The sequence below is a fragment of the Podarcis cretensis genome (genome assembly GCF_951804945.1).
Source record: "Podarcis cretensis genome assembly, chromosome: 13".
In the NCBI taxonomy this organism is placed as follows: Eukaryota; Metazoa; Chordata; class Lepidosauria; order Squamata; family Lacertidae; genus Podarcis; species Podarcis cretensis.
The window spans coordinates 31,427,064-31,442,236 of NC_137182.1; the positions used below are offsets into that span (position 1 = coordinate 31,427,064).

Consider the following 15,173-nt stretch of genomic DNA (forward strand, 5'->3'; position numbering starts at 1 on the left):
AAATATAGTGCAAGGCCTACCCAGGTATTTCTGTGGTTCTCTAGCCAGATTCAGCCTATGGAAGGAGGCTAGAAATTTGCTAAATTTGGGATGGAACTAGTTCAGATTCTGGCATTCCACTTTCAGTGTGTTTGTGTGTGTGTGCTGTTCTAATGTGCACAAAAAGGAGCACATTTATCTATAAAAATGAAAGCATGTATGTTTAGCGATGCTATCAAATTTGAAGTCACTTTTGAGAAAACAACACCTTTAGCAAATCTTAAGTCTGTCTTTTCTTCTCATTTTGCACTACTAGGAATGAGATATGTCTTCTCAATGCTTCCTTTACTTCTTTATTTCTTAAACTATATATGATGGGATTGATCATGGGAGTCAGGATGGTATAACAGGTAGAGAAGACTTTGTGAAGGGCATTCAGTCTGTCAGTGTTTGGAATCACATAGACAGCCATCAGTGTGCCATAGAAAATTGTAACTACCAAGAGATGAGAGGAACAGGTAGAAAATGCTTTTTGTTTTCCGGTTGCAGAAGGGATTTTCATTATGGCTATAATTATGAAAGTATATGATGTGAAGGTTAATATAGATGGGGGAAAGGTGAATACAGAGCATAAAACATATATATACCACTTTAACGTGCTAGTGTCACCACAAAATAGTTCTATGATGGGGAAGGTGTCACAAAAGAAATGGTCGATTTTATTGCCACCACAGAAAACTAACTTGGACATGATAATTGTTGTCATAGTAATTGACAGAAAACCACTAAACCAAGAGCTAACTATGAGTTGGAAACACAATTTGCCATTCATCATGGTGACATAATGCAGAGGTTTACATATAGCTAAGTACCGGTCATAGGACATTGCTGATAATAAGTAGCATTCCACACCTCCAAAAAAACCAAAGAAGTAATGTTGCACAAAACATGCATTGACTGAAATCACTTTTCTTCCCGTAAGGAAACTGGATAACATTCTTGGCAAGATGTTTGAGCTGCAGAAGGTCTCCAAGCATGAGAGGTTCCCAAGGAAGAAGTACATTGGGGTGTGAAGGTGTCGGTCAGTGGCAACTAGTAAAATGATGAGGATGTTCCCAGCCATCGTCACAATGTAGATGAAAAGGAACAAAAGGAAAAGAGGAATCAGCAGTGCCTTGTGGTGATCTCCATATCCCAGAAGAATAAATTCAGTTACATGTGTGTGATTTAGGTGTCCTTTATTTTCATATAACTGCACCTGTAAAGAAGAAACAAGTTCATGGCAAAATTGAATAGTTTTTATATCTTGGATCCTAACACTTCAAAAGGAGCACATTTCCCTTGTTCTCCATATGATAATTGTTCAGCTGCATCAACTTTTAACCTGGCTAGCTTTTGCAAGAGTTTATAGTTCCAACAATGATAATTTCATTTCTCAAATGGCATATGGGTTTCCTGTTTCCACCTAATGAAACTACAATATCTGCATTAGAAATCCAACCTGCCAAATTTCCATTCCTCCATTTGACTCACACTTCCATCAGCCTTGCACCCTTGTAATTCTAAGCATTGTTAAGTACTATATTGCATGCATTTTATATATTTCAAAAGAGAGTAAAAGGCCACATACCTTTAATTGGGTAGTCATGACTGATTCACATAGGTTAATTTTGTCCAACGTTTCAGCAACCAACACATAATTTCATTAGAAGTTCTTCATCTATAGAATTTGTTTTGTCATGTTGGATAGTCTTACCTACACTATCTAACATCTCCTTTGTGATTCTTCTGCTGTTCTTTCATTTAATACATGGCAGTACTTAGTCTGAAGAAAAAGATGTGGGTGACACTGAAAGTCAAAATATCAAGAAACGTGTTAATTGAAACCTCCTAAATGTGGCCAGGTTCCTTTCCACCTTCAAATCTTTCTCTAAACAGACAAAGGGATACAACCCTACTTAATCTGGATCACAAGGTCCAAATATATATTTCTAGGCAGATGCTAACAGAACCATGCCCATTATTATTATATTACTGGAGAAAATACAGAAAGGAACCTATCACATCTGAAAGAATCTTTTGAATGTGAGTTGCCTTTTATACATTAAGATTAGCTTCTCCTTGGTATAGTGATTATTACAAGACGTCCCTCCTTATTACTAGTGCATTCTGCACTCAAGGGGAATTTACAGGACAGGGAGCAATCAGCAATATATAAATTTATTTTCTTTAATGATGTCTGCTGAGCATCTTAATTCAGGAGTGGGCAATCTTCAATTCTGGCAAACAGGGAGGGGGCACATGGCAGTGGTAGATAGAGTCAGAAGCAAAAAGAGGGCAGAGAGATGGATTTTATGTTTATACAGTAGCCTAGTGGGTACACACACTCTCACACCCATCTCCACCATCCATCTGAACAAGCAAGTGTTATTAGAGTGCAAGGACACATTTCAGCAAGGCAGGGAATATCCAAGGATACAGTGGTACCTCGGGTTGAGAACTTAATTCATTCTGGAGGTCTGTTCTTAACCTAAAACTGTTCTTAACCTGAGGTACCACTTTAGCTAATGGGGCCTCCTGCTGCTGCAGCACTGCCGCCGCACAATTTCTGTTCTCATCCTGAAGCAAAGTCCTTAACCCGAGGTACTATTTCTCGGTTAGCGGAGTCTGTAACCTGAAGTGTCTGTAACCTGAAGTGTCTGTAACCCGAGGTACCACTGTACTGCAAAAAATACAAAAGAAATGTGAGGAATGTGGCCTGGCAAAAGAGGAGTTGACTGTGGTGGGTACCAAATGCCAAACAGAGAGGCCTGGAAGGCAACATTTGGCTCCCAGACCTGAATTTCCCCCATTCCTTCCTTAAATAAAATTCCTTCCCTGGCTTAATTTGGATATGCCATTCCCTGCCCCTGTGTGAAATATAACACCACTTGACCAAGAGGCCTATGAACAAGGTTGGAATTTTGACTGAGACCAAACAGGCTTGTCTTAGGCCCATGGTCGGTTTAGAATAATTAGAAGAAATTAGAATAAAGTTCTAAACTCAAACATTAAAAGCAACTGGTCCCTGGCAGGGGCCCTCATATGGCTTAGCTCTCCAAGGTGCAGGGCAAGTGTACCTGACTGCCCCCCCATCTCTGCAGAGGCCTGGGGCTAAATATCCCAATGCCCAGTCATAATCTGGGGGGGGGGGGAATAAATTGCTCCTTGAATCAGCTAATCCCTATGATTCATACACATGGATAGATGTAGTTCCTCAAGTCAGAGGAATTCCCAGAGAAATGCTGGGCTAGCCAGCATTTCTCAGCCTGATACCTTCCAGATGATTTGAACTGCAATTCCTATCACCTCTGACCAATGGACATGGCTGAAAAGAATTGTTGTCCAGAGCAACTGGCAGTTACCAGGATGGAGAAGGCAAGGCTAACCATTTTTTTAAAACGGTCCTATGTTAGCTATATTTCTACTGCATGTTCTTTCTGAGCATCATGTGCTTAATGTTACAACAGCCATTTAGAATTATAGAATTGTAGAGTTGGAAGGGCCCTCAGGGGTCATCTAGTCCAACCCCCTTCAATGCAGGAATCTCAACTAAATTGTACTTGACATATAGCGATCCAACTTCTGCTTAAAAACTTCCTTAAACATACAGTACTTCAAAAAGCAAAAAGGTTTGGCTTGGTGCAGAGTAGAATGAAATAATTCCATAGGCCCCACCACTCATAAGGGTCAAGATAGCGTGCTGATGCACACAGAGTCCATTGGGCAGTGCGTCATGTTAAAAACTTAAGTTTATTGTGCATAAAATGTTATGTTTGTATTCAGTGTATTTGAAATGCTGTGCAGAGGTTTGCATTAGGTAGGTGATGAAGCAAGGAGGGGTGAAGGTTTCTTTCCAGCCTAATTTAATTGATGACCCATCTCTTGGAACTGGAGATCACTTTATTTTCACAGCAGGAGAAGTCAGTCAGCTCAGCGTTATGAACAAACAAGTTGCATGTATGGATCTCTCTCTGGGAGCAGTGAGAGGCTAGACCTTGGACTGTATTAAGGACTTAAAGAAGACTGGGCCACATTGCTAGTTGTTGAAGAACAATGTGTTAGTTTGTTTTTGCAAAGTTTATTTTGTATCATTTCTATTCTGCACAAGGTCCAGATCAGGGATTCTGCTTGCAACAACTCTTAGACTTTATACTTGAAATGCACACAAGAGTCACTCACAGGCTTTTGTGGTGGATGGGAGAACACGCATGGTTTGCTTGGGTGGAGAATAAATTGAAATCTTACCAAAAAAAAAAAAAATAGGTTTACATAATTACTGCTTAATGAGGGCTCCCATACAGTACAACTCTGAAGTTCAGTACCATTTTTCATAAACTTATTAAAAATGCAACTTAACCTATAGATATTATAGTTTCTGGAGTACAAACAATGAATTACTCCTGCCATCCAATTCACCTTCATTTGCAGGTAACAAACTGGGGTGGCCATTTCAGTGCTTTTTCCAGGGCAGTAATTTTATCCATAAAATCTTTTGGGGGGAAGGACTTATCAGAGCAACCCCAAGAAAGAGAAAGTGCAACAAACAAAGCTCTGCAGCTGATGCCAGGACCCCAAAATTACTAGCAAAAGTAAGGGGAGGGGGAAAACAAATTTATTGAAAAATAGAATCTGTTTGATAGTTTTTGGAATCTATCATTCCAAGATATTATCCAGCCCTTTACGCTGTAAATATAATAGCAGACAAGGTCACTGAATAAGTATTCTTAACGTTATTTAAACCATATTTTATTGTCTCCATATGAATATATGAGATTATTAATTTATATTGGTATTTCATGTTTGCATTCCTATATACCGCATTTTTCTTAAAATCTAAGGGGAAATGTCTGTGCGTCTTATGGAGAGAATGTGTGGTCCCAGGGGCTGGGGGGGGGGAACCAGGGCTTCCCCCGCCAGCCCCGACAAGCACTTGGAGCAGCGGGAAGGCTGTGCCAGGCCCAACAATCTTCTGAGCAGCTCTGGGGTAGTCCACAAAGCCTCCGCAGGGCAGCGTGGAGCCTTCATCCCACTGCCCTGGGGAGGCTTCGTGCCGCTATCCCTGGCTTTTGCGGGAGGTGGGGGAAGGGACAGAGCAAGGATCTCTCACTTCTCCCACCTCCCGCAAAAGCCCCCAAGAGCCGCATATTTTTTTTCTTGAATCCCCCCCCCAAAGAAGTAGGTGCGCCTTATAGTCAGGTGCGCCTTATGGAGTGAAAAATACAGTATTAAATATGACTACAAATACTAGAAGGAAGGAGGAAGAGGGAAGGGGAGAAAGAGAAGAAAATAGGTATGTTGCTTTACACCCATTCCCTAAAAAGGAAACCCTTTTACAATTTTGCACTTTCCTATTATTTCATTTCAGGTGTTTGGACCCAAATGCCACCTTCCCCAAATAAGGCAAACCCCTGAAACCAAACAAAAGGAGACCAGCTACGTATATCTGCTACAATTACCATTGCATAGTCAACCCACCTTCCACCCTTACTGGCACAGAGCCAGTAGGATTTTGGATCTGGTGGTTCTTCTGCCCCAGATTCTACCTCCCCAACCCCATAGGATTGATTTCCCTATTGTGCTGTAATAGGTAAACAATTATTTTTAATGGTTTTCGTGAAAACATTCTGTTTTCCTTCTTATTATTTTCCTATCTGTTTGCTTACACATTCTGCAGAATCCTCTTTTATGATCAATTACCCGAGTTCTGACCCATGCTACAACTGCAGACCTCTGAAGAGACTCCCTTACATCCTTGTTTCTTAGGCTGTATATGAGAGGGTTGATCAGAGGTGTTATGATTGTGTAAAAGACAGAGAAGGCTTTATTTACATCTCCCATGGTGGCAGAGTCTGGTAAGGCATATGCAGCTGCTATTGTGCCATAGAAAATGGTTACCACAGTGAGGTGTGAGGAGCAGGTGGAGAAGGCTTTTTGCCTCCCAGTAATGGATGGGATCTTCAGAATGGCAGTAATGATATAGACATATGACATTAAGGTTAGTGTAAATGGAGGAAGGGTAAATATAGATACAAAAATTAAAATCAGTATTCTTAAAAGAACTGTGTTACTGCAAGACAACTTCATGACTGGGAAAGTGTCACAAAAGAAATGGTCAATCTCATTAGGACCACAGAAGACTAACCTTGACATCAATATGATTGTTGTAGTACTAGCGAGAAAGCCAGTCACCCAAGATCCAGCTGCCATTTGGAGGCATAACTTGCCATCCATTAGGGATGCATAATGGAGAGGTTTGCATATGGCTAAATAGCGATCATAGGACATAGCAGAAAGGAGATAACACTCCACAGCTGCCAGGTATGCAAAAATATAATGTTGCACAAAACAACCATTGACTGAAATAGTCCTGTCTCCAGTCAGGAAGCTAGCCAGCATTCTAGGCAATATAGCTGAAGTGTACAGGGACTCTAAGCAAGATAAGTTTCCCAAGAAGAAATACATGGGAGTGTGAAGGTGTCGATCAGTCACAACCAGCACAACTATGAGGACATTCCCAGCCATGGTCATGATGTAGATCAGGAAAAAAACCAGTAGCAGAATAATTTTCATGTTTTGAAGTTGACTGAATCCCAACAGAATGAATTCCTTGATGGCTGTTTGATTTTTCAGTTCTGGGGTTTCATCAGCTTGCATCTGTACCAAATAAATAATATTGTGGATCACTTTAATCACTACTGATATTGCACACACTTCCACTGTAGAAGTCAGTCCAAAAAGTAAAATTTCTATTTAACACACTGGTTTTACTTACTGTCATGTTCTTCTTCCATGTGGAAAGCCAGTTGCTTTCAAATTCATAGATCCAGTCCAATAACACCCCCCAAAAAACCTATATTTCTGGAAATGACAGGTATAAAACTACAACTGACTTGAAAGCAATTGTTCATTGTAGAGAACAGCTCACTTCCTATTTTTAAACATATTCCTTTGCATAGCTCTTGCTAAGGATAACATGCCTATTTTAAAACAGTATTCAGCAACATCAACAGTCCCTTGGAACCGCAAGGGGAAAATATGAAATCCCCAGAGGAAATTTGCTGTGTATGGAAGAATCTGCATCTTCTAATGAATGTAACAAAGAGAACAGTGGATCAGAGGGACCCATTGTGGGATGGCAAGTGAGTAGAGTCCCTCACTCTTCAGGCAAAGACAGCTTAGAGTAATTAGGAGCAAGGTGAGTTAGAAATTTCAAATTTAGGATGGGAGTTTGCTGTGATGTGACTGAGAAGGAAAGCTGCAGGCTAAAAGGCAGCATGATGTCTGATGTCTGCTTGAATCCAGGGCTACAGCTATGAGAGGAACAGGACCCTCTTGGTGTGTCAATGCTGTGAATCCCTCCATCATGGGCTCAGGGTACATATATGTGTACATGAACCATAAATGACACCACAGACTCTGCTATGCCTCATTTTCCAAAAGAAAACACAAATCCTGGGCAAGCCACTTGGAACTCCCTTGGAGTCTTGCATCGCTCAGAGATTGGGGTGGGGTGCAACAGTATGATTACTTAAAAAGATAATGAGAGCCAAGGTCAATGAGATCAGAGTCCAGCATTCAAATTACCAGATTAATATGGGCAGCCTACAAGCAAGGCATAAGTGCAGTAGCATCCTTCTGCTCCTAAACCCAAGCAACTGATATTCAGAGGCAAACTAGCATATAGCCATCAAATCTAGTATTTGATTGATTGATTGATTGAATTTATATTCCGCTCTAAACCCGGGGGTATATGAACAAATATTCCATGCTGGGCAGGGAGGGTCTAATCCCATTTTTTTGTCTAATCCCTCTTTCAATGTTTTGCTATGTTTTTATCAATTTGAAGTTACCCAGTATGGCTGGGACTACTCAGCCAGATGGACACTGCATCTTTCACATGAGGGAATCCCAACATATCTCACTTTGGCCCATCCAGGATACGCAGATTTGTGGGTGGATGCTCAGGTGTTTCCCCATTGATTTGCAGCTGCGTGGACACCAGCCAAAAGTAAGATACTGTGGCCAAGGATCCATACATGCTTGCTGGGCATACCTGGAAAGGAAGGGTCACAGGGAACTCGTAAGTGACTGCTGACTTCACTGGATGTAACCCTTGTACGCTTTGGAATGCCATGGCCTTGATGCTTTCAGGATCCAAACCCTAAGCTGCCACCATTGAGAATGAAATGTTACCTTGCAGGCATTCTAACACAAAGAGGCAAAGGACTTGGATGATGCACTCAGATTTGGCTGACTGTTTGCCTACCTGGCTTAATTCATTAATTCTGCAACAGTCACTATGTTAATTACTAGTCAATATTAAATGATATGTAAATTCAGCATGAATTCTTCATCACTACATTACTAGTTGGTAGATTCATGCCACTGATTGCTTTGGCCCCCGGCCCCTGCAGATTGACTGAATTTGACTGGGTTTGGTGGGAACCCAGAGGCCACCGTGATGGCTGTTGGGGACGTGGCAATGGGCATGAAGAAAGAGGCATGGCTGTGGGATGATGCCTTGCACTGGGTCACAAACGTCACCCACTGCTGGATTGGTAAATGGCCATTATAGTTAAACTGTGTGCTGTATGAAAGTGTATCCTTTTACTTGTCCTGAATCACCCACCCTTCAACTTAATTGGATGACCCCTGTTCCAACATGATGAGAGTGCGTGTGTGAATCTTATTTCTTTTCACTTTCTCCATGGTGGGTAGATTTGCATTCACGTGAAAGATTGGGATACTGTTTCCCATGTGTCAAAATAAGCTGGTTTTGAAATTGAGCAGTGCTTTATTTATTTATTTATTGTCATACAGTCTGATAAAATCCAATTTCCTATTTGGTACATGAAAACAAATGGATCCATCTTGTTTGAGCTATGTATCTACAAGCAACTGACGGATCTGTCTCTTCAGTGCCTTCTTTACTTCTTTGTTTCTCAGGCTGTAGACAAGTGGATTTATCATGGGAGTCAGGACAGCATAGAAGACAGAGAATACTTTGTTAAGGTCTCTCAGTGTGACAGTGTTTGGTAACACATAGACAATGGCTATGGTGGAATAGAAAATTGTGACCACAATAAGATGAGATGAGCAAGTAGAAAAGGCCTTTTGTCTGCCACTGGTGGACTTGATTCTCAATATGGCAGTGATAATGGAAGCATACGATATCAATGTCAGCAAAAATGGAGGAACGGTGAATACAGAAGCAACAAGGAATATCAAAATCCTCAAAAGACTAGTGTCACTGCAAGACAATTCTATGAGTGGAAAGACATCACAAAAGAAATGATTTATTTCATTGGGGCCACAGAAAGCTAACCTGGACACTAATATTATTGTTATGGAAATAGCCAGAAATCCACTGATGAAAGAGACACCAACTAACTTCACACAGAACTTACCATTCATATGGGTTGCATAATGCAAGGGTTGGCATATAGCTAAATAGCGATCATAGGACATCACATAGATAAGAGATAGCACTCAGCTGCCCCAAATGATGCAAAGAAATAGTGCTGAACAAAGCAGAGATTGAACTGAATAGATCTGTCACCAGTTAAAAGGCTGGCCAGAGTCTTAGGCAGAATAGTAGAACTATAGCAGGTCTCCAGGCCAGAGAAGTTCCCAAGGAAGAAGTACATGGGGGTATGAAGATGTTTATCAGCTATAACAAGCATGACAATGAGAATGTTCCCAACCAAGGTAACCATGTAGAAAAGCAGAAAAAGCAAGAAGAGAAGAATTTGAAGCTCTCGGAGATCACTAAATCCTATAAAGACAAACTCGGTCACATTAGGTTGATTTTCCTTATCAGTGCTGCTTAGAAGTTGCATCTTTGGGTAAAACATATTCAGACATATAATCTGGTGCAAATAAAAGAGGAACACAATATTGCAAATATTATGGGTTGGCACAGCAACATTCTGATGCACAGCAACATTCTCTGTAGTGTGCTACAACTTAGCTGTTGTTGTTGTTGCTGCTGCTGTGATATTCCACCCTTCCTTCTAAAGGCACCTAGGGCAACAAACACATAAGTAACAAAATTAATTAATGTATTAATGTATTAAAAACATGTTTGAAACAATTCCATTACAGATGCTGAATGGGAAATATCTCTACTTGAAAGACAAGAGGCATTATGGAGAAACATGTTAGCTCTCCAGACTCAGAAAAGAGCCACTACTCTTTCTTGAGAGAGGAGGCTAAACTATGCTTCTAAAAGCAAAGCAAAACCAAACAAGCTCCACATATTACCATCACCTGAAGAAATAACAAAAAAATATTGTCTCTGCAATTGGGGCTACATAAATAGGAGCTTTAATGCAGGTCTTCCCAGTCTCTCCTGCTTTCTCCTACTCATGATCTTAAGAGCAGGACTCATAAGCATCATCATACATTAGTTCAAAGACCTCTTGATTTCCATGGGAAATTTAAAAAAGTAAGAATGTGTTTAATTCTCCCACTAGAAAAAGAACCAGTTGACCTTAAAGGTGTCTAATTTTTGCACATTTCTTTTAACTTCCAACAATGATAAATCTCTTTAGATATGTCTCATTTCTCCTGCTGCTTTTGTCACATGGGACAATTTTAAAAGCAGTGCTGACCCAGTCCTGCATTTTTTCATCCATTCCAACATTTATTAAAGAGAAATATTATTACTGCTGTCTCAGTTTTCATCTTTTCCTTCATTATTCATCCTACCTTATACTTTGCCCATAATCCAGGATTTTACAGTTGGAGAAGTTATAAAGTCTGTGGTTTGTTGACACGACATCCAATTAGATTCCTCACAGCATTGCAGCATGCCACTTTAAAGCATTTAAGAGAATTCGTTACTAAAAAAATAAATGTCTTTTGGAATGATTTCAATTATTTTAAATATCAACTGCCTCCTGGCCTGCTAATTTACAGACTATTAATTTCAGTAAGGAAGAGTATAAACTGCAAGCATGATAATCAATGGCACAAGAGTTTCCAAGGAAGAAGGGAAATTAGGAGAAAAACCACTGGGGCATCCTGTTAGACTTAAGCAAAACTCTAATCCCACAGGAAATATTAATGAGGAAGCAGAGGCTGATCAAAACATAACAATAATAAACAATGCCATGATCTATGGTTAAGTTGAACCTCACCTCTATTTTTTCGTCCCATTCATGAGCAGTGAAATCAGGGTCACTGGGTTTTGGATTTTTTTGTTTTTTTCTAGGATGGGTGGCTAACAGTACCACTCACAGGGATATTCAGGGAGATAAAAATATTAGCCAGTCAGGTCACCTCTATGGGGAGGGTTGCAGTGCCTTAAACAGGAGGGCATACCCTGAGCCTCTCCCCTTTTGGATTTTACCACAGGATTCACCACCCACTCTCCCATTTGTATATAGTCTGTATGTAGTCCTGTCCAAAGATGAGTGGGCAGGACAATGTGGACCTTGCTATGGTATATGTGGTCACCATATTCAGGGCCAGGGAGGATTTTTCCTGCAGACAAATTGGCTGGTCTGTAGATTTTAACCTACCTTATAGCAAACATCACAACTTTGGCTGTTAAGGCATTGGGTTGTATACTTAACTGATGAGGCAAGGGGCCAGGGAGGGTCTGTCTCTGTCTGAGAGCCCACACAGGGGCCAACAGGCCATAGCAACCTTCCCAAAGGTGGCCCTGGCAGGTGACCCCCCCCTTTCTATACCTATTTATCAAGCAGCAGTCGTGCTGCTTGATACCAGATACATACCAGATACATACGCAATGACTTTGGCCAAAGCCTATTCCATCTATATATGTTGTGGCCAATTTCCACCCAACATCAATGTCCTATGTCTTATTTCATACCGAGACCCTGCACCAGGTAGCAGGCATCATGTGCCTGGGTATGCAAATGACACCTGCTTTCTGTTAATAATCTTGTGTAGTAGCTGGAGTCCAAGGATTGAAAACTGTTGCCTTCCAGATATTGTTAGGTTCCAACTTTTGTCAGATCTGATAAGCATAGGTCAGGGGTTATTGGAGCTGTCATGCAGACACACCTGGAGGGCCATAGATTTTCCTTCCCTGCTGTAAGCATCCAAGACCCACACCAGCAGCAGAGTGTTTATTTAGCTACAAGTCAGCTACAGAAAAACTTGTTTGGTAAAATAAAAGTATCTGGAAATAGCTATAGAATTTACCAGTATTCTCATGACCTATTTATTGGATTTTTTGGTCATGTAAATATCACATTTGTTGCACTCTCAGCCAGATCACATAATTTTCTTCTTCATGTCTAAATAATTCAATGATAACAAAGAAAAGGGGGGGGGACAACCTGCCATTTTAAGATGAGAGTTAAGACTATGGCATGTTGGCTCAAGTGTCACAGAATTGTGAAATCAGAAGCTAGGGTAGATGCCTCAATGAATGTATCCCATGACCATGCAATGTCACAAATATTGCTTGCTTACAACCAGCAAAGATTGCTGTTGCTGCCTTGGTCTTCCATTGCTAACCACCTGAGCTTTACTGGATTGCTAGAGGACTCCTCGTGTGAGCTTTTGCTTTTTGCTTACCTCATTCCTTTTTATTGACCATTTTATTCCCTCTTACCCCTTCAAGGAAAGCTGTCAGGGTGAGTTACATGAAACTCCTCATCAGTGCTTTTCCCCCCCTTTAAAAAATGTTTAGGAGTTCTCTCATGTGATAGTTCATATCAGGAAAAATAAATGCAGTAAATGGACAAAAGTACAAAGATTCACAAAATGTTTAGGGGTATGCACCCCTTTGTTTCCCCGCCAGACACATCTCTTTCTTTCATTCATATCCCCCCCCACTCACCCCAAGCATACATAGTAATACATTTTTCCTCATTATCTTAGGTGCACTTGTTGCTCTCCCTCCCTTGAGTGTTTTCTATTTTTTTCTTGCCTTTGTTGATTCTTGATTGTTAGGAATTTCTACTTTACTCATTAATTTCCCTTATGGCTTTAGTGTTTTCTTCTTCTTTTACATTTCTTACTGAGATTTTTTCAGGTTGATTAATTGGTTTGGAGACATATATATATGATCTATAGATTAATTGTATTATGCAGGGGGAGGGAACTCGCAAAAGATTCACCCACATTTTCAGTATAGGGCAAGATTGTCAAGATGTCAGAGACACCTAGGCAGCTTTGAAGTGTTGGATATAATGATGTTTTGCTAATATAATGGCTTCTACCTAACATTCAACTGATGAAGATCAATAGAAATTATGTTATGTGTCCAACTATTCCCATGCTCCAGGATTCCTGAACACTCTTTGCCTGAGACCTGATCACAGCCTGGGTGAAGTATTCTTTTATATTTATTTTTCAATTCCCATTTAGATTTCAGCTGTTTGTTTAAATTAAATAGTTTTATTTGACAGAGCATCAGGATGAAAACAGGTAATATCTCAGACTGCTCTAACACACAAATATAGGAACCAGGAACTCAATGCTAGAAGCAGGAGAGGTGTGAGACTGCAGCGGCATCAGTAGCAGCAAGACTGGCCAGCAGATCATGCTCAGGCATAATATTGACTCCAGTCACAGGAATGTCATGCAATAATCGTAGTGACTGACTACAGTTTTCATATTTCTCTTTTTCATATTTTGTTTATCATCTTTCCAGTGCGCTCGCTCTCTCTCTCTCTCTCTCTCTCTGTCACACAGCCAAACACACACGTGTGCACAGACACACACAAGCCCTTGTAGCTGTTCATTCATTAAATGGATGCACAGAGAAAATGTAATCAGAAATGCTCACTTTCAAGATGCATGAAAACTGACATTGGGTTCTACGGTTTTCAACTGGTTTTGCAGTTTGACAGACAATGGAGTAATACACCAATATTTGGGATGAATTAATTATTAACAGGAAATCAAGGTGAACATTCATTGTTTTATTACAGCCTGATAAACAAATGAGAACAAATGCTCAATAAATCCAACCCTGAATAAACTATGTGCATACAAATTTGAATAAATACTCAACAAATAGGTCATCTGGAGGTGTTCTAAGTCGTTTTTGAGTCTGTTGGTGAACAAGTATGCATTTTCAATCATTTAGGCTCTTTTATCAGACAATTCTTATGTTTGATAGTGAGCACTCACACTTTACATTGTGGGTGCCCTTTGCAGGATTGTGCATGGTGCTGCAGTTCCCAGGGAACTTACTGGGAAACAGGGACTGGCCTGCCTCTCAGTGTTAATTTTTGGAAGTTCATGCCCAGCCTCAGTAGTCAAGTTTCATTGCTGGGAGGTGGCGCCGACAGTATCCAGGCAGTTGGCTTAGGAGATTCACCCTCCCTTAATTTAATGTTCTCTTGTTTGCAGTTTAACTTTTTCTTCCTGTTTAGCAGGCGCTGCTACGGTCTTTGACTGGTTGCTGTTGAAGGACAGTGAAGAAATTTTCCTTCATTGGCAGGTTTTGTCTTCCCTGTAGCAGTTTGTCACAACTTTGGCGGTTATGGCCTTGAGTGGAATCCTTTAGTCTTTTCTTCCCTGTATTGGGGGGGGCGTGAAGTGGTGATTCACCCCCCCTGCAGCAGCAATTTCAGGGTCCCCTCTTAAAGGGGTTATATATAATCGGTGTCACTGGCCATACACTGAAAGGTTGTCAGTAAACTACCCTGCATGTGGGGATATGGGCTGGGCTGCCTGCCTACACTTATGTCTTGCAGAGCACCCCCATATCCTATTTACCCTGATGAGCCCCAGTTCCCCCCGGCTGGGGGGCGGGTTGGGAGTGATACACGCCCACAGCCTAAGCCAAGGTCTTCCTGCATTCAGAAGTTTAATAAAGTCGTAGCCTAATTTTAATTCCATATAACATTATCAGAGTCTGTATTATTTCCTTATGATCCCTGGGGGCCGGGGCTGTCACTGCCTGGTCACGCAACTGGCAGAACTTCACCCTCTCCTTTATTTCATACTGCATTATATTTGTTGCCAACTGCTTGCCAATGAGATCAATTCTGCATGATATTAGAAATTAAGATGCCTCTAAATGTGCATATGGATTTGTGTGTCTAGATACTGTTGAGTTCTTGCATGCTGCTGTATTGTTTAAAACAGAACTTGCACAAATGAGCTATGTAAGCTCCTTTATTGAAATTATCCATACAAACATACTATTTACTTTAGTTGCT

General features: G+C 40.8%; 3 protein-coding genes across 3 annotated transcripts; all 3 read right to left on the reverse strand.

The window, feature by feature from the left end:
- Nucleotides 1–259: 259 nt before the first annotated feature.
- Nucleotides 260–1,627, reverse strand: LOC307201511 (olfactory receptor 5AR1-like; the record flags this gene model as incomplete). The annotated part of the gene is made up of 2 exons (XM_079950782.1): nucleotides 260–1,237; nucleotides 1,610–1,627. The coding sequence occupies 2 exons, from the start codon at nucleotides 1,625–1,627 to the stop codon at nucleotides 260–262; spliced, it is 996 nt and encodes a 331-aa protein (XP_079806908.1).
- Nucleotides 1,628–5,622: 3,995 nt separating this feature from the next.
- LOC307201512 (olfactory receptor 11L1-like) lies at nucleotides 5,623–6,543 on the reverse strand (the record flags this gene model as incomplete). The annotated part of the gene is made up of 1 exon (XM_079950783.1): nucleotides 5,623–6,543. The coding sequence occupies one exon, from the start codon at nucleotides 6,541–6,543 to the stop codon at nucleotides 5,623–5,625; it is 921 nt and encodes a 306-aa protein (XP_079806909.1).
- Nucleotides 6,544–8,901: 2,358 nt separating this feature from the next.
- On the reverse strand, nucleotides 8,902–9,860 carry LOC307201513 (olfactory receptor 5B21-like; the record flags this gene model as incomplete). Its single annotated transcript, XM_079950784.1, is given in 2 exon segments — nucleotides 8,902–9,492; nucleotides 9,495–9,860. Coding segments are annotated over 2 exon segments (957 nt in total).
- Between the last annotated feature and the right edge of the window lie 5,313 nt (nucleotides 9,861–15,173).